Source organism: Heteronotia binoei, chromosome 18, assembly GCF_032191835.1.
Source record: "Heteronotia binoei isolate CCM8104 ecotype False Entrance Well chromosome 18, APGP_CSIRO_Hbin_v1, whole genome shotgun sequence".
In the NCBI taxonomy this organism is placed as follows: Eukaryota; Metazoa; Chordata; class Lepidosauria; order Squamata; family Gekkonidae; genus Heteronotia; species Heteronotia binoei.
The window spans coordinates 28422850-28446162 of NC_083240.1; the positions used below are offsets into that span (position 1 = coordinate 28422850).

Sequence of the window (23313 nt, forward strand, 5' to 3'; positions counted from 1 at the left end):
CAGTAAAAAGAAGCCCCCATCCACTCCCACCTGCCTGTAGTGGTTGCTGATCAGGCCGAGCTAGATCTGTTCTTGACTTGAGAGGCCACCTGAAGTCCTTTGTATTCCACATGTTATGAAACCTGATCATCTACTAAAGCCAGCGTTCTGCTTCACTGTTAATTTTTACTGTTGCTAAAGGGTCTTTAGCTGTGTGTGTGTGTGTGTGTGTATATATTTTAAAAGTTTCATGAGCTTTGAAGATGTATTTTTATCATTCTCAGCCACCGCAGGAACCCATATCAGAAAAGCAGGCTTCAAAATGAAAAACAATAAGATGACAGAAAGGATTCTGCTGCATTCTACAGTGTTCGAAAACAGAGGGGGGTAGGATTCACACACAAGTCCCAACGTGGGGCTTAAAAAAACACTTTTAAGATTAGAAGATGATTAAAGTGGAGAGAGCACATTATATGGGCTTATAAACCACATGTAGTCTACAGATGCTGAAGCTGAAGCTCAAATACTTTGGCCACTAAATGAGAAGGGAGCACTCACTGGAGAAGATCCTGATGCTGGGAAAGACAGAAGGCAAAAGAAGAAGGGGACAGCAAAAGATGAGATGTCTGGACAGTGTCACTGATGTAACAAACACGAATTTGAGCAGACTTCAGAGGATGGTGGAAGACAGGAGGGCCTGGCGTGACTTTGTCCACGGGGTCGCAAAGAGTCGGACTTGACTGCGTGACTGAACAACAACAAAGTCTACAGAAAAGCAATATACCTTTTTTCCCTCCTCCCCTACCACTTCCATTCAGAGTCACCTGATGAACACTAGATCTGGGACAGACAGGAGGAAGAACTTCTTCACTCAGTTATCTTGCAAAATGCACTGCCACAAAACGGTGAATGGCGACTGGCTTAGACTAGCAGCCATCGTTACATCCTGTGACACTGAGTTCCACAAGCTAATTATGGATTGTGTAAAGTAGTACTTTTTGTTGTCTGCTCTGATTTCGCCTGGTTGGATTCTGGGAAGCCTTCTAGGTTCAAGAGGGTCTTAGAAGTGGTGGACACGGCATTGTCCTTGGAAGTTTTGACCCATCTGCCGCTGCCTATGTTGTCACTGATGAGCCCTTGATAAAGCTTGAAATGGATCTCAAGTTTCCCAGGACACCTTTGAAGTGCATGACCTCCCGTGCTCCCCTCTTCCCTCCCTTCTGCATGTGGGATCCAGCACAACCTTCCCTGTATTGTTCCTTGGAGGTGCAAAGCCCCTCTCCTGAACAGTACTGAGTGAGTGCAACAATGCAGTAGGTAAAGTGAATAAGAACCACTGTAACAAACCAAAGCTATTTAACAAAAATCACTGACCCTCGTTTTTAAAAGAAAACGCTACACTGTATGTAGGAAAAAAGGTGCTCTGACATTCCCACAATGGCTTCTCTCAGTTCAAGTAATTGCATTTCATTGTTTTTTTTAAATGAAGGGAGGGAGGCTTATGAAAGATGCAGAAGAGAAAGACATATTAAAAAGAGCCACCTCAGTCCTCATGTAATCTTTAAGGCAATAAGGACACCACAGATCTAATTTCTTCTCTCTGCTTAGCCCCAGGTCACTGTGCAGCTGCATCCAAGGCCCAACCAAATGTTATTTTTGTACTGGAGCAGCCGAAGAAGCTGTACTGTAAATTTGCCCTGATGCACCCATGCGAGGGACCAATTTGGCAGATCATCCATCTTGTTCACTGTACACTGTCAGGGATGGCATGAATTCCGCACATGATAAACAGATTTCTCCTCAGATCCGCGTCCTTTAACCCACAGCAAGGTCAGAACGACGGCTGCCTGGTTAATAAAAACGGCTGTGTGCCGGTTGGAGCTCTCCTTCTCATTCCGTCCCCGGTGCCAGCTTAAAGAAATCTCGGACAATGACAGCAGCTGTGAATTTTCTAGGCAATTCTCTTGACCGTGCAGCGCAAGCCCTATACAGACAATAATACTCACAGTATGGGTATGTGTGTTTGCAGGGGAGAATAAAGGAAGACACACACAAAAGCAATGCGGCTGGAACGACCAAAAGCAGCCACCTTCATAAAACTGTCGCCTTTCTCAACTGTGCTTACGGAAATCTGCAGTCAATCTGACAATTATCTATCGGCAACATGTTCAGATGGGCCGTGTTAATTTAATGGCAAGCCACAATAAGCTTCCAAGGGATTCCAAGATGATATTATCGAAAGCGTGCTTAGATAGAGGGCACCTCTTTTTTCAAGCGAGAAAAATGGTTTGTGCATTCCAAAAGAGGAAGTGATGCTATGGTTTCTTTTGGCTATCAAGTCCCAGACAACTTACTGCGACCCCTTGGGATTTTCAAGATAAGAGACATCCAGAGATGGTTTGCCACTGCCTGGCTCTGCATAACTACCCTGGACTTCCTTGGTGGTCTTCATCCAAATACTAACCAGCGCTGACCTTGCTTAGTTTCCAAGATCTGATCAGATCGGGCTAGCCTGGGCTAGAGATGGCCAAATTCCATATTGCGGGGTGGTGTACTCTCTTCTGCAGCCACTGGACTGCTGGGGAGGGTGGGAGTGTATTCTGCTTCACAAACCAAATCCCTCACAACTGTCCATGACACAGCTGGTGCCATTACTGCCTTTCTCGTTGCGTGGCCCGAGAGCTCCTCTTGGCTTAATTAACGCTTGATCAATGTTTGTCTATCATAACAAAGGCGGGCCCAAATGAAATGATAAACTATGCCATCAGGTATGTGTGTGGTGGTGGTGGTGGTGGTGGTGGAGGAAAGTGCCGTCAAGTCGCAGCTGACTTATAGCAACCCCGCTGGGTTTTCAAAGCACGAGACTTCAGAGGTGGTTTGACAATGCCTGCCTCTGCGTAACAATCCTGGTTTTCCTTGGAGGTCTCCCATGCGAATACTGTTTAGCTTCTGACAGCTGATGGGATCAGGCTAGCCTGGGCTAACGAGGTCAGGGCATCAGATAAATGGCAACACACGAAAGGAGTACACAGTCCTGCAATTAAAGGTTTGGCTGGTTTGTTTGATTCACGATACCAGTTCGACTTGCCTTCCTGCCACTGGACGCTGCTAAGAATTCCCTCCTTGCACCCATTTTCTTTCTCTTGCCTTGGATGTTCGCCATGTGGGCTCCCTTGGTTCTTGGTTACTCTGCTTTCCAACTAGAGCAGATCGGTCCTTCCTGTCAAGATCCCTTGCCATTTTATTGCATTTTTCTGCTCTGGGTTAAAACACCTGCTGTGCTTACTGGGAAAACGGAAGTATTGAGGCCCTCTAACACTGTCTAACCATCAAGGCCATCACTATCTGTTAAGAGTGTTTTGCTAACGACTAATGTAGTGTGAGAATGTCTGCTTTGTAATAATTTAGTGCTTTGAACTTATCTCGCGCCAGAAAATAAGTCGCGCACGTAACGGCTTACATTAACAATAATATATATTAACTCACCTGTGAACCGCCTTAATTTCGCCACTGGCTTTGCCAGTGGTACTATCCTGTCTTACAATAAATGCTAATCCTGCAGAAATGGGGAGTTGTTATTATTGAAGATAGTCATAGACCTGACATAGTGGAAATTCCACCATTGAAGAACATTATCTGATTTCCAATTAACTGTGGAAGGAAGACTGTTTGTCCTGGAGGCCAAGAACAAGCCTATCTAAGGCCCCAGTGTAATCATCTCTGATGCTAGCTGGGTCCAAACTACAGGGCCATTTGGGCTTGCTCTAGATCCGCAGCAATATCCTTAGTCTCCCGAAGCAAACTCCTTCTTGTTGTGAGAGGCCCTGCATAAGCTCTCCCCCCTGCCAAACTGACTTTCTTCTAAGCGCTTCAGAATCCACCCCCACAATCCTGTTCAAAATTGCACTTGGAATGCATGAGTGCAGCTGCCTATGCCGTTTACTCCTTTAGCGTTAAATCCAAATTCCCTCCAAATGGGTGATGATGAACATTCAATGAGTGATTTCGCCTCTGCAGTTGGAGTCTCTATGAACATTCTGTGACATCACATCAGCTCAGACAGCAGCTAGAGGCATGGAGGAATTGCAGTTCATCATATGAAACAGAAGCGTTGTTAAATTATGGTGACAATGCTGACTTCTTTTAGACAAGACAGGTAGACAAAACCCACCCCAAAGAACAGCAACTCTACAGCATTTGGGTAGGAGGATCTTTTAAGGAGAGAATTGTCCTCCTTCACTTGAAAATATGGTTGGTTTTGAAAATAAAATTTGACTAAATTTCTCAACAGGGGGCTTTTCCAAGTACACTTAATATGAATCTAGCAATCATTTTAGATTTCAAGTCCCATTACTTGCAAGAAGTGAAGGGTAAGACCAATCTGCTTGTTCCCATTGCTAAAACTCTTGCCTATTGTTTTGGTTTTCACTGGGCTCGGAAATGGTTGAGTTTTATATTTATTTATTTATTTCATCCATCCACAGCCTTTCTCACTGACGGAAGCACAAAGAAACTCATATCCTTCTCCTCTTTCCCAATTTTATCCTCACAACAGCCCTGCGAGGTAGGTTAGGCCGAACGTTTGTGACTTGCCCAAGGTCGCCAAGCAAGTCTCCATGGCAGAGCAGGGATTGAGACCTAGGTCTCCCAAATGCTAGTCTGACACTCTGACCATTATACCACACTGGGCAAATGGAGATTGCTCAGGGACTAGTGTTGCTGGCTGTGTGCTTGCTGCCATGCTCAAAAATGCCTGTTCAACTTCACATTTGCTTTAAAAACAACCGTTAACATGCAAAACACTTGCACTACAAGGAATATACAACTAACCACCTTCACACAATTAAAAATGAAGCGTTAGTCAAAAGTAAATGTGTTGTTCCTTCACTGTATGCATGCATTTAAGTACTGGAGATTTTCTCTTACTTTCTTCTACACGCAAGCAAAAAAAAAGGGCCACATTAACACGTTGACACTGTTCTTATTGCCTCCATTTTAGCTTCACCAAAACCTTGTGAGGTAAGTTAGGCTGAAAGTGTGTGACTGACCCAAGTTGATCCAGGTAAGGTTCCATGGAAGAATGGGGATTCAAACTTGCACCTTTTAGATCCCAGTTCACCACTGCATCCCACTGGGGGTTTCATTTGCTGTGTTAAAAGAAAGTACTCAAATCCCCAGAATGCCAGCTTTTTCCAGAGGCAGTGACACACCGTGGAAAGAGACTGTTCACTGTGCTTAAAAGTAGAATGGGAAGGTCTGTCGGGGTGACAGCAGTGCAAAAATTCTCCAGAAAGAGAAAAGCAATGGGATGAGAAAGATAGGTATCGCCACCACCTGTTCAGTAATGCCACCAGAAACATACCAAGTAAGCAGAGGCTTGAGGCAAATCTCAAAGACAAGGCTTCGGAACTGGGACCAAGTGAGGAAAAGATGGCCGAAAGGTGAGAGGCTGAGGGAGGAGACGAGTACAGAGCCACAGGAGAATGTGCCGTGTCATCTCCTGCAATTAGCAAGCAGCGTGATGCATCCGGACTGGCCACACTTGGAATATACATACCCTATGAGCCTGGTCTGCTAGCTTGAAGCTTTGAAGTTGAGCCGCTTTACCCCACCAGGCCTAGCCCAGCCTTGCCCTCACAAGGGAGCAGCTGTTTCTGAAGGAGAGTTGGGGGAAATTAAGAGGGATGAGTGGATCACCACCACGCCCATCCTAATGTGGATGCGGGTTCGCTGTGATGATCTTTCATTATATCTGGTGACAGAGAGAAGGACTCAATCCGCCTCCCTGTATCTTTTGTGTTTGAGGAGATCATGGAGAGCAGTGATTTTTTAATTTTTTGGTCCCAGCACTGCAGGTACCCAGGTTAAGCGTCCTGAATGAGTTGCAACCAGGGCTGCCTGCTCTGAATTGAGAAGTGTGAGAGGTATAGCCTTGGGAGGGCAGGGTTTGGGGTGGAGAGGGGCCTCAGCAGTGTATAATACTATGAAGTCCACCCTCCAAAAGCAGCCATTTTCTCCAGGGGAACTGATGGCTGCTGCCGGGAGATCAGTTATAATTCTAGATTTCCAGGCCCCACCTGGAGGTTGGCAACCCTAGTTAAAACACAGAAATACAGCAAACCTGCCCTCCAAAAAACCCTATCCCTTTGTGAGACGAAACAACAGAAATCTAAACACCACCTTTTTTTGGCATTCAAAGCGTTAGTTCTAAAGAAGACTGCTTTTGATTTTTTTTTTTTAAAATCTAGATTACAAAATATGGCTGTACTTTTTACAGGTTCATCAAAATGTGTCTCCACGGGAGCCTGTAGTTTTTCAAAAAATTCTCAGCGTTTGGGGATACCAGGAAAAAATGAGGGAGACCTCCCCAAACCGCAAACACTCCCTCTGACTACTTGCTGACTGGGCTTTGATCTGAAGCAAAGGCTTCAAGAGGGCAGATGGATGAAGATTGGATGGCCAAATCCACCCTAACGGGATTTTATGATCATCCCTGGAAATCATTAAAGGCTGCATAAAAGCTCTTCTTGAGGAAGGTATTGAATTTCCTAGCTTCGGTTTTCGAGAAGAGAGAAATGGGGGATACAAGTCAGACCCCAGACATGTAAGACTGCTGAAACAGAAAGGAAATCTCTAAGGACAGGAGGGGGGAAAAAAAGAGAGCTATATTCTAAAGACAGCGAGCAGACAGCTACCATGTTAACTCTTAAACAGGAGTGGACTTGGGAAGCGGATCTGCTGCAGTTTGCCAAGAAATGTCTATTGCTGATCTGATCCACTATTTAAATTCCGACGCACGGTCCTCGATCTCCAGTAATAATAACCCAAATTCCATTTAGTGTTCATTTGAGCAGTCAGGATAAAGTCATTTCTTATTATCTCCCCACTGTGTAAAAAACAGCTTGAAGGTAGGAAGTCAGCAGGCATCTTCGCCAAAAAGTAATTATTGAGAGTGACATTTTCACTGCCGGCGTGCCATAAGGCGAACTGCGCATTTGGAAGGACGAGTCGCTGAAACAAAATGACAGGCCACGCCGTGACAGTCCAAGCAAAACCCAGACATGATTTTCCTGGCGGATGGGTTTGATACGTGCCCCCCTTCTCATTAAGTCCAGGGTGCATGCTTGCGCTGAACCAAATTCAAAAAAGAGGGGCGTGCATTTACAGGGAGGGGGGACCCACCGGAGAGGGCAACTTGCTGCTCGCACAAGCTCTGCCTACAGTGCTACAGAGCAGGGAGACAGGGGGAAAAATCAGGAATGGGGAAGTCGCACATGAACGTACATGAAGCTGCGATATACTGAACCAGACCATTGGCACATCAGGGTCAGTGTTTTCTGCTCAGACTGGTGGTGGCTCTCCATGATGTCAGGCGGAGGTCTTCCTCATCACCTCCTACCTGGTCCTGCTAACTGGTGATGCCAGGGGTTGAATCTGGGACCTCCTGACTGCAAAGCAAATGCTTTCCCATCAAGCCACAGACCCTCCCTTACCTGCACCACAACTGGTCCTTCTGAGAGCCATCTAACTAGCAGCCATTATTACATCTTGATGTAATGAGCTCAGGGGATTAAACGTGTGAAGAAAAACTTCCTTTCATCCACCCATATGCCCACCACCTGTGGCTTTCACAAAGAAGGACTTCCCTACTAGAAGGGCTTTTTTTTTGTAGCAGGAACTCCTTTGCATATTAGACCGCACCCCCTGATGTAGCCAATCCTCCTGGAGCTGACAGCAGACCCTGTACTAAGAGCCCTAGAAGCTCTTGGAAGATTGGCTACATCAGAGGGGGTGTGGCCTAATAAGAAAAAGGAGTTCCTGCTACAACCCGTCCCCGAGTCAAGCTCAGCAGACCATCAGGAACAGCACAGAAGGCAATGTGGAAGGTAAGGTGATGGAAGAAACCACTGCTCCTTCTTTCTCAAATGCAAATACCAGTCCCTTGGAGGAACTGTGCGAGTGGATATAGCCCCGCCTACTTATCAGTTTAATTGAATGCCACCTGAGTTCTGCTGTGGAAGGAGAAGAAGCTAAACACTTCCTTCACACCCTACATTTTCTTATGCCACTATAATCTTTTCCCTACCCCTTAAGCAGCCCATAACTGACTTATGGAGACCCCAGCAAAAGAGCTTTAAGGCAAGTGAGAAGGAGAGGTGGTTTGCCATGGCCACCTTCTGCAGAGCCTTTCCTGGCAGTCTCCAATCTATGTACCAACTCTGCTTAGGTCCCAAGATCAGGCTATATAATATCCTCCTTCTCTACCCTTCAGATTACTTTTTCCTAAACAAAAGAGCCCCAAACTCTAGCACAGAGGTGGCCAAATTACACTTTGGGATCCACATGTAGCTCTTTCACACACATTGTGTGGCTCTCAAAGCCCTCACTGCCCCGTCGACTGGCTTGGAGAAGGCATTTCTCTCTTTAAATCACCTTGAGATGCTAAGTCAGCAAGCTTGGAAATGCATTTAAAATTAAAGTTGCCTTCTTTCCACCTTTCCCTCCTTCTCCTCCCCATCTTCCTTCCTTCCTTCCCAGCTTTCAAACATCTGATGTTCATGTCTTTCTTGTGCCTCTCAAACATCTGATGTTTATTCTGTGTAGTTCTTACATTTAGCAAATTTGGGCACCCCTGCTCTAGCATTTCTGGATCACTATGGTTACTCTGCTCACCTGAACTTCAAAAAACGGTAGGTTTGGAGAAGGTATGGTGCATTTTTCTGCAGGATGGATACATTCTTACTGACTGTGGGGGGGAGAGAGGATTCACAAGACAGCCCTTCAATCCCTTTCCCTGCCTTACATCCACAGGCATCCCCTCCGAGTGCAGGGGAGGGAGCAACAGCCACCCTGGAACCCATCCAAGCTTCAGCCGTGAACAACGATGTCACTTTCCAAAGGGGTGGGGCACGGGAGTCAGCATCCGCGTGGGGCTCCTCCCTCTCAGCAATCCTTCGAAGTCTGAGCATTTCCCAGACGTGCTGCACATCTTCTTGTTCAGGCTGGCTTTTAACAACTGGATTACGTAGGTGTGTAGGGTACGTATCAATGGCTCCAATCTTCTTAATTAGGTGTCTTATCTTAATTTGTTCTAACGCATTCTGTTTTTTAAATTGCAGCTGCCCGACCCAACCCCAAGGGGTGGGATGGGAAGGGGGAAGAAGCAATAATGAATAAGTGACAGATTCAACATTACCGGGGAAACGGCATGAAAAGCATGAGCTTCCCATGCAGGAGGTCCCCTGGTTTGATCTCTGCCCTTTCCATTTAAAGGACCTCAAAAAACAGGGGCAGGGAAAGAGCCGGAAAGCCACTGCCAGCCACTGGAGACGAAGCTGGGCTAGATGGATCAGTAGTCTGACTTGATGTAAAGTCACTTCATGTGTCTGTACAGGAACTCCATGGCAGAACACCTGTTTTGGATGTAGAATATTCCAGGTCTAAGCCAGAAAGGCCAATAAAAAGCTTGATGCTTTGACTCAGTATAAGGCAGAGCTGAAATTCTTAGCTACAATCCTGGCCAATTTAGGCCCTAGCAGATTTAGAGCCAGAGGTGTCACATAAGGTTGCCCTTTTTGCGTTGGCAGTAAAGAAAATTAGAGCCAAGCCAGTGTCGGCATACTCCACTTGAGCATTTAACAAATGTTTATTGGAGTTTTTCCTTTTCTTACAAAACAAGTTTTTAAAATGCAACTTTCACACTGTCTTAATCTAGTTTTAAAAAGGCAAAGGTAGTCCCCTGTGCAAACATCAGTCATTTCCGACTCTGGGGTGACGTTGCTTTCACAATGTTTTCACAGCAGACTTTTTACGGGGTGGTTTGCCACTGTCTTCCCCAGTCATCTACACTTTCCCCACAGCAAGCTGGGTACTCATTTGACCGACCTCAGGATGGAAGGCTGAGTCAACCTCGAGCTGGTTACCTGAACCCAGCTTCTGCCGGGATGGAACTCAAGTCGTGAGCACAGCTTAGCACTGCAATACTGCAGCTTTACCACTCTGCGCCACGGGGCTCTAATCTAGTTTTACTGTACTATATTTTACTGTACATTACTTTCTATTGCTTGTAATGGCCGTGGGCCCTATGCAATAAAATTGGATTCAACTGAACTATAAGGCAAAGTCCTGTGCCACTCTTAATGGGGAAGTCCCCCAAGTCACTACAGCTCCCTCAGGGAATCAAGACCACCACACATGCCCATGCCACTGCTCAGCAGTGCTGCATGCATTTTGCAAGCAGAGGGAGAGCCCCTACGTCCAGCCCTCAACATCTCCCATGAAAGGATCTCAGGGAGCCGGTGCTGGGAAAGATACCCTCTCTGCCCATCAAAAAAAGCAAAACTCCTATGACCCCCATAGAAGGGCAGCTTCAAAGCTTGACTCGGCTTCAGTGGGACAGCTCACGCCTTACCCTGCAAGAGCGCCGGCTGACAGACTGACCTGCCACTGTGGCTATTTGCCCTCCTGGCTTGTGAAACCGGATCCCGTTTCCATAAGCCGCCCGGGCGTCATAATAAAAGCCATTAAGGTACATTATTTTACACATCCTCCCATTTGCACCATCCTGCTTTCCTTAATTTGTGATATTTTGTAAAAAGGTGTGTGTGTGGTGGGGGGGGGGGGGGAAGCCGCTGAGAGAAGAGGGTACTTAAATGTAGGACAGTCAGTAAAAAGTAATTTATCATCTTCCCGCTTCGGTGGGCGCACTATCAGCCAACTCATTTTCCGCATTCATCATGCAATCAGCCTATTATTTGCATATTAATCAGGCAGTGGACCATGAACGAGCTGCAGCCCAGCCAAATGCTGCACTATCTCAGGAGGAAGACTCAGTAATTATCATACATCAGTGTTATGATGTGGTAATTGATTATAACATCTTTCTGTTGCCCTGGGGGACTCCCACTGCTAACCCAGCTTCAGGCCTGCATTTCTGCACAGCTCTGCCCCCCTCCCTGCTCTCCGAGAATTCTCCCTTGCTCTCCTCTTACTCAATTTTCTCCCCCCCCCCCACTTCAACATTTGCAATTTAGTGCATTTTTAAAGTTACCTTTCTCATGTTAAATAATTGCAGGGTGGGGAAGTGGCAGGAAAGGGGGAGGGGGGAACACCAAATCAAACGGATGGCAAAGGAACACAGATCTATTGGGAACACTGCCTGCACCAAGTGGGCAGGGGCTGTGCAGGAGAATTTCTGAATGGATACTTGGAGTCAGGTTCATCCACTAGAAGGAGGGACCTCCTATCTCAGGACCCCTGAAGACATAAGGAGAGCCCTTCTGGATCAGACCAGGAAGGGGAGGTGCCTGTGCCAGAAGCTTCCAGAACTTTTGCAAACAGGCCATGAAAGGCAGCAGTACTCCTACAGTTACCCCCACCAACAAGCGGGCTTCAGAGATACACTGATGAATATGAAGCTTCGACTTCAGCTATCATGGCTAACAGTGATGACAGGCCTTGAATCCACTGAGTTGCCTAGTCTAATTTTAAAGTAATCTAAGGTTACTGGTCAAGTAGCTGTAACAAGTTGAGTCTTGCATACAATACTTTGTCTTCTGCTAGTCTCTTATCAAGGCATTTCATTGGGTGACTGTGGCATTTAGAGGTGAGTGAGAAAAAAGACTCTTCTCTTCACTTTTTCCATTAACACAATTGTATAGCCAAAAAAAAAAAAATCTTGATTCTCCTTTTCCTTTTCTAAGTGGAAGGCACCAACTTCTTTGGTCTTTCCTCAAGGTGCTCCAAGTACTTGACCATTCGGCTTGCCATTTCGTGAATATTTTCCAGATCTGCACTAAGAATTCTTAACAAGACTACTCCCCCTTCCCAGTAAACACAGGGTGAAACCTGAGGGGGTCATCATCCTGTCTGATCTCCCCCACCCCCAATGGAAGGCGCTGCGGCAGGAGAGGACCCTCATAGTTTTCAGCTGGGACTTTCAAACCTGACCGTCTCTTCTTTTTCCTAAGCTGCTGGGCTTCTGCTTACAGAACAGTCCCTCGATGCCACCCCTCCCACCCAAGCAAACAGATTAAAAACACTGACACCTCCGAGGATAGCAATTGCAAAGTTTTATACAAAAGGCAGTTTCAGTTGCTTTATTTAGGTACCCACTGACAGGCTAATTCCAGCCCCTTTTGCGAAAGGTCAAAACGAAACATCTGCCAGTTCAAATTGGCACTATTTTTAGGATCCGAGTTCCAAACAGGAGATTGGACGGGGGGGGAGGGGAGGCAGGGAGAAAAAAAGAGAGAGAATCCAGTATGGAACAAAACCTGAAGTTATGCTGATACTGGATTAATGATTTGTGTTAGAGGAGAAGACACACAGAGAGAAAACAGAGGGGAGAAGAGATGATATCTGCCATCGTGCTCAGTGCAGCTTATCTCCAGCCACAAACAAACAAGAAAGCAATTTTACAAAAAAGAGAGAGACTCAGACTCTTACAGAAGAGAGGGGGGACAAAATTGTTTGGTGTAGCAAGGCGGGGGGTGGTGGCGGTGGCAAGCATTATTAGATCCAAGGCCCCTCTCTCTGGCTTCTTATGCAAATTTGTTGCCAATTACGCAAATCAAGCACATTAATCACTGGATTATTTATCCATTACTTTGTGCCTGCCTCAGCAGCTGCCTGGAAACTTATGTAAGAACATACAAAGACTGCCTCAGACCAAATCAGACCAAGAGCACATCTACTTCTCTGCCTGCTCTCACTAATGGTGGCTCTCCAAGGTCTCTGGCACAGAAAGGTATTGTCTAGAACCTAGTACTTGAGAGCCCCTGGCAGCCCTGTGGGGCAGAGTGGTAAAGCTGCAGTAGAAAAAAGGTAAAGGTAGTCCCCTGTGCAAGCACCAGTTGGTTTCTGATTTTGGAGTGACATCACATCATGTTTTCACGGCAGACTTTTTACAGGGTGCTTTGCTACTGCCTTCCCCAAAAGCTGCAGTACTGCAGGCCTACGCTCTGCTCCCGATCTGAGTTCAAACCCGGTGGAAGCTAGGTTCAGGTAGCTGGCTCCAGGTTGACTCAGCCTTCCATCCTTCCGAGGCCGGTAAAATGAGTACCCAGCTTGCTGGGGGGAAAGTGTAGATGACTGGGGAAGGCAATGGCAAATCACCTCGTAAAAAGTCTGCTGTGAAAACGTCATGATACGACGTCACGCCAGAGTTGGAAATGACTGGTGCTTGCACCTTTACCTTTTTAGTACTTGAGAGTCTTTAACTGAGGACACCAGGGATTGAACTGGGGACCTTCTGTAAGCCATAGCCTCTCCCCTTGTCATTGGAGCATTTTCACTCATGCTAGGATTTGCTTATGCTTCCTCCCAGACAACAGCAAAGTTTGTCAGAGGGGACACAGCAAGTGTCTTAGCTATTATTATCCCTGCTGGCCACAGCAATGGAGACTGGAAGCAGGCTTCTTTCTCCCTAGCTGATTAGGCAGAAGACTGTCTGGACTTTTTGCCTTATTCCTCTGGGTCTGTAAAGGATACAGTTTTTTTTTTAAATGTAAGCAGAAAATCTGGGCCCAGTTTGGTATTAGGGGTCATGCCTCAAATCCAAGCCAAGCTTGGTCTTCTAGCCCCTATGGACAAAAGAAGATGAAGAAGAGTTGGTTTTTATACCCCACCCTTCACTACCGAAAGGAGTCTCGGAGTGGTTTACAATCGCCTTCTCTTCATCTTGCCACAAGAGACACCCTTGCAAGGCAGGTAGGGCTGAGAGAGCTCTGACAGAACCATGACTGGCCCGAGGTCCCCCAGCCGGCTGCATGTGAAGGAGTGGGGAATCAAACCCAGTTCTCCAGATTAGAGTCCACCGCTCTTAACCATGACACCAAACTGGCTCTCCCAGAAAGATCACACTGGCGAGGTAATCTGACTGTATTCTCCTCCATGCAAAGACCTGCCTTCTGCCTAGAAAAGAGAAGCATGTTGGGGATATTGTTTGGCACCCTATCAGGTGAGTGAGTCAGAGAGTTCAAGGCCCAGCCACAGGTTGGTCACTTCCGTGACAACCAGACCTCCGAGCAAGTTGAGGCACCAAGCAGAATAAACAACCAGCTTTTTCTGCCCGAACCACTTCCTAGGTTACCAGTAGGGCTCCCCTGCACATCACAGAGAGGCTGGCCTTCTTTTGAATAAGCTGTTTTGTGGGTCTATGTGTAGGAAAACTCTTTTCAAGGAGATCCTTCAAAGACATCTCTCTCTCACACACAGAGTGGGTAGCCCAAAGTGGAACAGTCCTTCTTTACAGCTTGATACTCTTGAATGGATAAATTGGACCCAAGATACCACAGAATGCAGGTGAAGACTTTTCTCAGCCCTAGACCTTGGAGAGCTGGTGCTAGTGGGCAGAGACAATATTTGACAAGATTCTCCAACTGTATTCCAGATACCTCATTGGGCAGGTTCAGTAATGGAACATCTGGTTTGTATGGAGAACGTCCCAGACACAATCCCTGGAAGCTGCAGCTAAAGGATGCTGGGGAGCGGGTGATGGGAAAGACCCTTTTCTGCCTAAGAAAGTCGCTGCCTGCTGGAGGAGGCAAGACTGAGCTGGATCCTTTTTCTTTAAAAAAATTTTTTTGCACTTGCCATTGAAACAGGAGTTTTGTAGTAGAAACTTTCTTGAAAAGCTTGCAGTGAGGAAATCATGAGGTCTGCTTTAGGGATCGCAATCTGTTTATTTTATACTCAAGTCCAAAACACAGCTTGGAGAGACTTGGGGCAGGATCAAAGGCGAGGAAGGAGTGCTCCCTTCAGAAGTGACCCTTTGCCTGGCATGCCTCTGATGCAACTTCCCCCAACCTACAAAAGCCTTGCAGCTTCTTCAACTAGACAGGCTCCTGAAAGCACCCCAAAGCCGCCATGAGCCTGCACCAGTTTCTCTTGCCAGCCTGCAGAGAACTGCCACCTGGCTCTCATTCCTGACTTGCTTGAGCAGCTGCCAGTAAAGCACAGAACGCCTGGTGGTTTTCCCTAGATGCTCGACCCCCTTGCCGATCTCTTGCCTCCCCCCAAACCAGAAATCTCCAGTAATCAGAGTGCCAGCTCCAGGCTCCTGTTCTTCTTGCAGATCTGCCTATGTCTTTGCAGTCCCTGAAGTGGTCTTCAAATAAAACCTGATGGGAACGATTCCAGAGCTGCTGCTGATGTGGTGATGCAGGGAATGCAAATAGATGTGAAATATGGACACTGGAAGCTAGCAAGAGACGCAGTGACCACTTGAAAATCACAATGGTACAAGAGGAAGAGCTAACCTGCAACAGAAGCATCTGTCCCAGAGCAGGGGGCTCTGAGAAAAGGAGAGCAGCTAGATTTTTGAGACCAGTGCTGCCAGCCCATTTGCACAGAGATACTCAGCCTGCTCCACAGCAAAGGCTGCAGTCTCTACCAAATGTAAGTCTGTACCAAAAGGCGGGTTTCCCAGCAGAATCAAGCACATTCCAGACTGAGGCTAGGCTCAACCAAGTGAATCTATGAAGATGCTGTATCACAGGTCAGCCCAAGAATCCCTCTGGGTCAGCCTTGTCTCTTAAGAGCGGTAGGGCACCGGGCACCTGAAATCCTAGCCACATACTTTTCTCCTGCCCTCCCTCTAAGAAGCTCAGGTTGGTTCAACTCTCGCTCGCTTTTTGACATCACTGTGAGGGACATTAGGCCAAGAGTAAGTAACTGCCTCAAGGTCATCCAGTGAGTTTATGACAGACTGACTTTTGACTTATTTTTGTACAGATTTTAAACCCTTTTAGAATGTTCTTTTGTCTTGACTCATGTTGGCATGTTTTATCTATTTGTATGCAAATATGTGTACATCTATTTTTCTATCTCTCCTTTCATGCCAATAAAGGTAACTGAACTGAACTGACAGAGCAGGGATTGGAACCCCTCACATTGACGTGTTCACCACAAGTCTCCCAGGGCCCCATCTTACACTGTGACCACTGCACTACATTCCCTCTCCGGGACCTATTATAAGCAAAGTAGGAGCTCTACTGTAGATCTGTGGCCCTTCCTTTAACATTTACTCTTAGACCCCCATTTTCCTGTTTCCATGATCCTTCCATCCCTCCAAGTCCCCCGCCAGGATTTCTACAGCTCTACCACAGACAACCAACAGTCCTCCTGCTCACCCCACCTTCCTGTGACCTCAGAGCGGCTCATCCAATCGCGTCACAGGCTTCAAACACCCCTTGCCCCAATTCCTTATTTCTTGACAATATATTACTCGATTCTAATTCTGACAAAAGACGTCTTCTAAATTAGGTCCCCCAATTAAGGCCTCCCTCTATCCCATGACAGTTCCTTGTACTTAAGCTGTGTGAAGCCTGGAATGATGAATGATACCCAGGAAGGAAGAAATGTAAGAGAGACATTTGAAGGCCTCCTGGGATCACCCACAGCTGTACCCGCAAATGAGCAGTTTTGATTTGAATTTGGGGGGGCTGTGTGCATAGAATCAGCTATCACATCAAGAAACGGTATCAAACATGAATGCACAAGTGTCGTAAACGGGTTGCTGTATTTGTGGCACCACCAGATCTCCCCCACCCCCACCCCTGGAAGCCCCACAGTGCTGTAGAGGTGGTGGTGGGGCTGCAAACAGCAGCTCTCTAAAGCTACCCTGGTACATTTTTAATCCCATGTTTCTCATCATGATCTCAGGGCAACACATTCTCTTCTGTGAGGAAGGCTGAGAGAGAGAGAAAGAGCAGCTAGCAGAAGGTTACTGTACAATCCACACGCCTGACAATGGTTTGACTCTCTCCTTCGGCCCAAGTTAGCTCCTCAGACCACTGCTTCAGTCTGCCTCTCTCAGATTATGCCAAGCCACACAAATGCTTTGAAGGAAAGTTTATTATAAAGGCAAGGCAAATTAAAAATAGGACTTCAAATATGAGTTGTGTGTGACTCTCATAAACATCGAGAGAGAGATAAAACCCAATTTCAGCTATCAATGACAGTTAATTTTACAGCAGAAAAAGAGAAGTACACAGAAATTCAGATTCTTCTGGTTGTTGGTTGTTGTTTTTTCTTACTCCCTTGTGACTGGATCAGCACATTCGACACATACATTTTAAGAACGACAGGATTCACCCAAGGGCATTAGAGCACTGAGGTGGAAAGATAAGTGTGCAGAAGATGGGAGCAGGAGCCTGCCAATTCCCCTCTCTGATCAAAAAAGATATAATTGCATGTTTTGAACAAGGCTGACAGAAAATACACAAGTGTTCCCTCAACTGTTCAGGCTGCTTTGTGCGGGACATCCCAGCCCTTGAGCAGCAATTCCTCTCAGTGTCCTAGTTTGACATTGGACAGTCCTGGTTCAGCTGTATATACACACACACTCTCTCTCTCTTTCTCTCTCATGAGAACTGGATACACATGGTAAAAAGTGGACTGGGCTCCAGCCTTGGTTTGCCAGCCGGAGAGCCAAATGCCACTGAGAGCACCGGAGTGGCAACGATGGTCCTGTCTGGGTATCTTTGCCTGTTTTGGAGAGTTCCACATTGGTCAGCAGCTCCTCTTGTTTCTGGAAGGGTGGCCGTTCAACTTGGAGCCCTCAAAAGGTTGCAGAGGCCCAGAAGGGGACACTCAGGCTGCAAAATTTGCCCACCCCTATGCTGAGCAGGCGACGGAATAGAAACAAATGAAAGAAGTTCTTTCAGGTCCCCTGGGTTTTGACGTGCTCAGCTTCCCACCCCAGGGTTGCCAGCCAAGCCCTGACTGCTGGTGAAACAATCTAGGAGGTGGGGACGGACACAGACAACGTAATTGGCATCGCGTCAATGCTGGGGTGCCAATTTTGACACGAACCTAGAAATGACATCGTTGTGTCAGGGCGATGACATAATTGTGTCAGAGTGATGCTCTAGGATCCACCTAAAGCTCTTTCGCAGAGGTGGCCAAACTGTGGCTTGGGAGCCACATGTGGCTTTCACACATATTGTATGGCTCTTGAAGCCCCCTTGGCCAGCCTGAAGAAGGCATTTCTTTCTTTAAATCCCTTCCTTCCTTCCTCCCCCCCCCCCACCGGCTCTCAAACATCTGATGCTTATTCTATGTGGCTCTTACATTAAATAAGTTTGGCCACCCCTGCTCTGTCATTTTTGTCACCTGCTCAACACTTCTGAGCCCCTGCTGCTGCTCTGGAGAGAAGCAGGAACAAAGTGGGGGGTGGGGGTCAATGAGAATCACGATAACACAGCAGTACCAGTTCTGGCACAAACCTGGAACCACATCAGGGAGACATGCTAGTATTCTCTTGACATGCCGTTCCAGCGACACTGATCCCATGAAGCAGTAGCAGGTTCTTGAGGGTGCATGCAGAGCGGGGTCCCCACCCTATCAAAACTAAGTACCCTGGCCTTGGTTGAATCATGCACATCTGTCTTGAGCCGTCTTCCCTCTAAGCTGAGTTAATGTGAGCTAGCTCATAGTTTTTTTAGCCTCTGGCTCACAAATTCTTGTCTTAACTCAGGAAAAATGGCCCAAGAGCAAACTAATTTACGCACTAGCTCACAACTTTAATGCCAGTCGCTCACAAAATAAAATTTGTGCTCACAAGACTCTGCAGCTTAGAGGGAACATTGGTCTTGAGGGGGAAGAATTCCAAAATGCATGAAGAGACATGGCACTGCCTCAAGCTTTGCTTTCCTGCTGCTTCTGTGTCTGTCCTCAACACATTTCAGCTAACACACAGTTCTGTCTTTGGGTCAGTTTTTAATCAACGCAAGTGCCTGGCGAAAGTCTACTGTAGTTAGGACCAGGTTTCAGACAAGAGTTGGAAAAGAGAAAAGATCAAGAACAGGAGGGGACAAGGATAAGAGACACGCAACACATAGCACAGAAAAGTATTTCACAATGCAAGTTCTGACTCTTCAGCTACCAAACAACACACTTTTCATTTCTGACCACACAGTCAAGTGTCCACAGCACTTAAAACATTTAGGTAGGTCAGTTTTCCTATGCCTGTATTGCAGAAAAGAGATGGGGAAGGAGATAAGGTCAGAGCCAAGATCAAAACTGGAGGCTGCCTGGTTCATGGCTGGGTCTCTTAGCCTCTTTGGCACTGCAGCTCTCCAAGTGACTTACGGAGCTCTCTCTAAAAATCTGAATTATGTTGCAATAACAGAATTCTACAGAACACCTCCATGATCCCCAGGGGCTACGTGGCCATCAGAAAGCATGAAGGAACCATACCTGCTAAATGCACAGAAGCGCAATGCTATATCCAGAAAATGTGGAGATGATCCCTCCAAGACACGAGCTGAGAAAGGAGGCCAGTCCACCTGCTCCCCCCACCCCTCCAAACAGAAGCAGAAACAACAAAGCAAAAGAGTGGGTAAGAAACCAGGCGATTACCTGAGCTTGCACATCCCTGCTGGAGGGAATCTTGCAGCGACGACGCAGAGGGAAGGACTGGAGAAAAGAAAAGGAGGGCTATCAGGAAGAGGCACGAGAAGCATACAGCCTACTTCTTGCCAACATCACCAGCATGGGCTTCGACTTCAAAGGGTCACAAGTGGCTCAAAGCTGCCTCAAGCCTTCTGAAGTATCACAAGTGAGGAAAGCTGCACAACGAAATTGGCTTGCTCCTCCGGGATGAAAGCTCTATGGCCTGGTTCAGAAGATACTATACCTTACCTATTCCTTTGCATGGTGGGGATGCATCTTCCTGCTATGTCCACCATGCGTGCCTGTCCTCCACCCACACCCGAGTCATTCATTTATGGGCATCAGGCCAAACCGAGGGCACATGAACATAAAATTCAGTGTGTGGGTCCAAAATGCATGGCTGATCCCAACAGTCCTGGAATGGACTGTATGATTCAGGCCAATGAGAGTGACCCCTATCCAAATGAAATGCCCACGTATGGACAAGCTGGAGCTGTTAAAGGCAGAGCGGGCACTTCTGATGGGCAAGATGGAAAGGCACGATCCCACTTCCTGCTCTCTGCTGGGAGAAGGCAAAGGGATGCTACCATCCAAACAGGGGGTATGCATGGCCAGGGAATAAGATTCCACCTGTCCCACTTCAGGGACATCCCCCAGTGCGTTTGTGGTCAACCATCAGACTCACTGAAATCCGTATTTTTGAATCCTGTGGCAACGTAATGCCCAACACATGTCCAAACAAGTGGATGGACAAAATCCTGATTCCTGATAAATTGAGGCTTTATGCAGTTGAAAGCCTCCTGTTTTGAGTTGTCGCCAGAGAGTTACTACCTGATCTTGCAGTTTAACGTTTGCGTTAATGTGTATGTCAAGCATGCAGAGCTGACATTCGCAAAGAAGTGTGCAAACATCCGGCGCATGTGAAAAGCCCCACGCCAGACCGCTGGATGTGAAGCTACCTAATGGTGCTTGTCAGCATTTGCTGGGACAACTCCATGATTTCAGGCCTTTACAGACGCATGAATGCCCAAAGTCCATTATAACACCATCTTATAATGTGCTTTTAGTCTAAAACCTGTTATTTTAAGCTGCTCAATTCTCTGTTTTTACGCCCTGGCTGAAAATGGTTACTTTAAGCTTCTCAATTACCTGTTCTCATGCTCTGGCTGGGTTTTTAATTCTGGATTTTAATTAATAACTTCTAACGCTTTATGATGTTATTAAGTTTTATCTTTTAAGCCACTCCAGGCAGGTTCCCTGGCGGCGCAGCATAATTTTTTTTTTCTAAATAAATAGATAAAATTATTTATTTTTTATTTCGTTGGCAGCCATTTCCTTGTAGTAGTTTTTGTTGCATGGCTTTTCGCTGCTATCTTTTCAAGATTTTGGTGCTTCTTGTACATTGTTTCACTGTAGTATTTAAGACTGCATAATACTTTTATCCCTCATATTGCAGATGTGGCTTGCCCAAGGCTTCTGAGTGAATTCATAGCAGGCAGAGACAAGACTTGAACCAAGACCTCCCTAACCTGTGGCTTAGCCTCTTTGCCACTGGCTAGACTAGCTCAAGTTCTCTTTAGAGCACTTGGAGGTAGCTGCTCTTAAGCAAGCTGTTGCTACATCTCTTAAACTTCAAGATTTGTACAAATGATTTTTATCTCCACTTAATAGATCTCAGGTCAGAAATGAAAACCACCACCAACTGTAGGGAGCCAGAGTACAATTAATCCACTCAGGATACAGCCTCTGTCTGGGCTTTGCAACAGGTTCTTTCCCCACTCAAGGCATCTTAAGTTACGCATGCAAATCACCTGAATTAGAAGAAGATATTGGATTTATATCCCGCCCTATACTCTGAATCTCAGAGCAGTCACAATCTCCTTTACCTCCCCTGTCGCCCCGCAACAGACACCCTGTGAGGTAGGTGGGGCTGAGCTCTTACAGCAGCTACCCTTTCAAGGACAACTCATATGAAAGCTATGGCTGACCCAAGGCCATCCCAGCAAGTGCCGGTGGAGGAGTGGGGAATCAAACCCGGTTCTGCCAGATAAGAATCCACACACTTAACCATTAGACCAGACTGGCTCTTAGCTCGGACTTTTGAGTGGGCAGAAGCTCCACCATGTTCCAGTGAGCAAGGGGGCAAATCTGAAAATGGAAAGAATGGATTCTGGATTTCTAGAGACTAGCCTTCAACTCCAGGGTTCTGGCGGATTGGTTTCAGCCTACATAGGTTCCTCTTGTTAACCTACCCTCAGTGTGGAGGCAAGTAAGGGAAAGGAACGGAAAAGGGGGAAAGTAGGTGTCACTTGAGGGCCCCTGCAAGTTGTCAGGACCTGAACAATTGCCAACACTGAAAAAATCCCACAAGGGAGAGAAGCCTCCACTTCTGGCATATGCGTCAAGGCACAAATCTTTTGTGTGTAAAGTGAGGGCAGCTTTCACATTTCTTGGACTCTCTCCAAATTTCCTGTGCGTTATATTAAGAAAATTCCTGGCTTCTAGAGGAGAAGAAGACGATGACTGCAGATTTATACCCCACCCTTCTCTCTGAATCAGAGACTCAGAGTGGCTTACCATCTCCCATATCTTCTCCCCCCACAACAGACACCCAGTGAGGTGGGTGGGGCTGAGAGGGCTCTCACTGCAGCTGCCCTTTCAAGGATGACTCCTGCGATAGCTACGGCTGACCCAAGGCCATTCCAGCAGCTGCAAGTGGAGGAGTGGGGAGTCAAACCTGGTTCTCTCAGATAAGAGTTCGCACACTTACCTACTACACCAAACTAGCTCTCCCTGCACTCCCTGCCTCCCCATGCAACAAGTCAAGGAAGCAGAGTGTTTCATCCCACACTAGTATCAGAGAGCAACGCTGGGAAGGAATATGGTTTTGCTCAAAGCAAATCTTTGGTCCTGACCACCACGGTATACACACATGGGTACATCTTGTTCCTGCAAGATACTGTTACTTCTATCCATGAGGCTTCAGTCCCAGACCGCCTCTGGATATATCAAAGTGCAGGGGAATTCCCATGTGTGCAAACTTCAGAGAAACCTATACTTCAACCAAACAGGTATAAAACCCAAAGAATCCAAGCGAACATTTGAAGTTTTCACCATGAAAAAAACAGGTGGGCTGAGGGTTCCCAGTCAGCTCAACCCATTAATTTACCTTGGCCTTGAGGCTGCCCTTGGGCCGGCAGGACTCCCTGGCCCAGTTCACCGTTCAGCCAGAGCTGCATGCGGATGAACGGCTCGCGGCCTTTCTGCGTCAACTTGCTCCATGGCTTTGGCCGGGACAGCATGTCGCTGACACTCCCCTGGGAGAGACCAAGCACCTGAAGGGAAGGAAACACAGAGGGGACAAAATTCAGCATGGTGCTTTGTTCAAGCAGATGAGGAGCAGCAGGAAGCCCACGGACCTGCGCTGGGCTCCTTCCGCCCTGATTTTTCTTGGCCCCTCCCTGTACCAGATTGGGACGGCAAGGAGAATGTGTTGCTGTCTTGTGGGCATCTGTCTCGTTTTTCAAGAGGGGAACCAGCCAGGTATGTTCACAAAGAGGTAAGATAAGCTGCCCAAATTTCTGGGTGCCTGCTGATCCCTCTTCTGTCTGCAGTTCCCCAAATGAGCAGAGGCTCTTCTCTTCTTACAATTACCCCTTCCCCCACAACTCACTGAGACGGGGCTGAGGAGAAAGAAAGACAGACAGCATCTGGCCCTTGCACATTTTGGATAAGGAGAATCCACACCCTTCCTCAGGTTGAATGATTTTCTGTTTTAAATAATTTTACAGTACTTGTTACATTGAGGGTTGTTTATGGCTAACACTGGGCACCCAATCTCGGTGGAATTTTCAGTTTTGTTTTTGTTGCTGAATATCTACACTGATGTGCTAGAAAGAATAGGCTGCCATTTAGCGAGGTGGCCTTGAAAATAAG

The 23313-nt window shown here is 46.9% G+C and overlaps 1 protein-coding gene across 11 annotated transcripts in view; it reads right to left on the reverse strand.

Moving 5' to 3' along the window:
• Nucleotides 1–23313, reverse strand: part of CUX1 (cut like homeobox 1) — a 364039-nt gene that overhangs the window by 69610 nt on the left and 271116 nt on the right. For 6 of the 11 annotated variants that reach the window (XM_060259658.1, XM_060259664.1, XM_060259659.1 and 3 more), the window contains 2 exons: nucleotides 22547–22712; nucleotides 19345–19401 (listed from right to left, as the gene is read on the reverse strand). The exons of 2 other annotated variants lie outside the window; for them this stretch is intronic. In XM_060259658.1, the coding sequence (XP_060115641.1) occupies nucleotides 19345–19401; nucleotides 22547–22712 (223 nt within the window). The remainder of the gene's footprint in view (nucleotides 1–19344; nucleotides 19402–22546; nucleotides 22713–23313) is intronic. 3 more of the 11 variants (XM_060259669.1, XM_060259665.1, XM_060259661.1) reach the window with 1 other exon arrangement.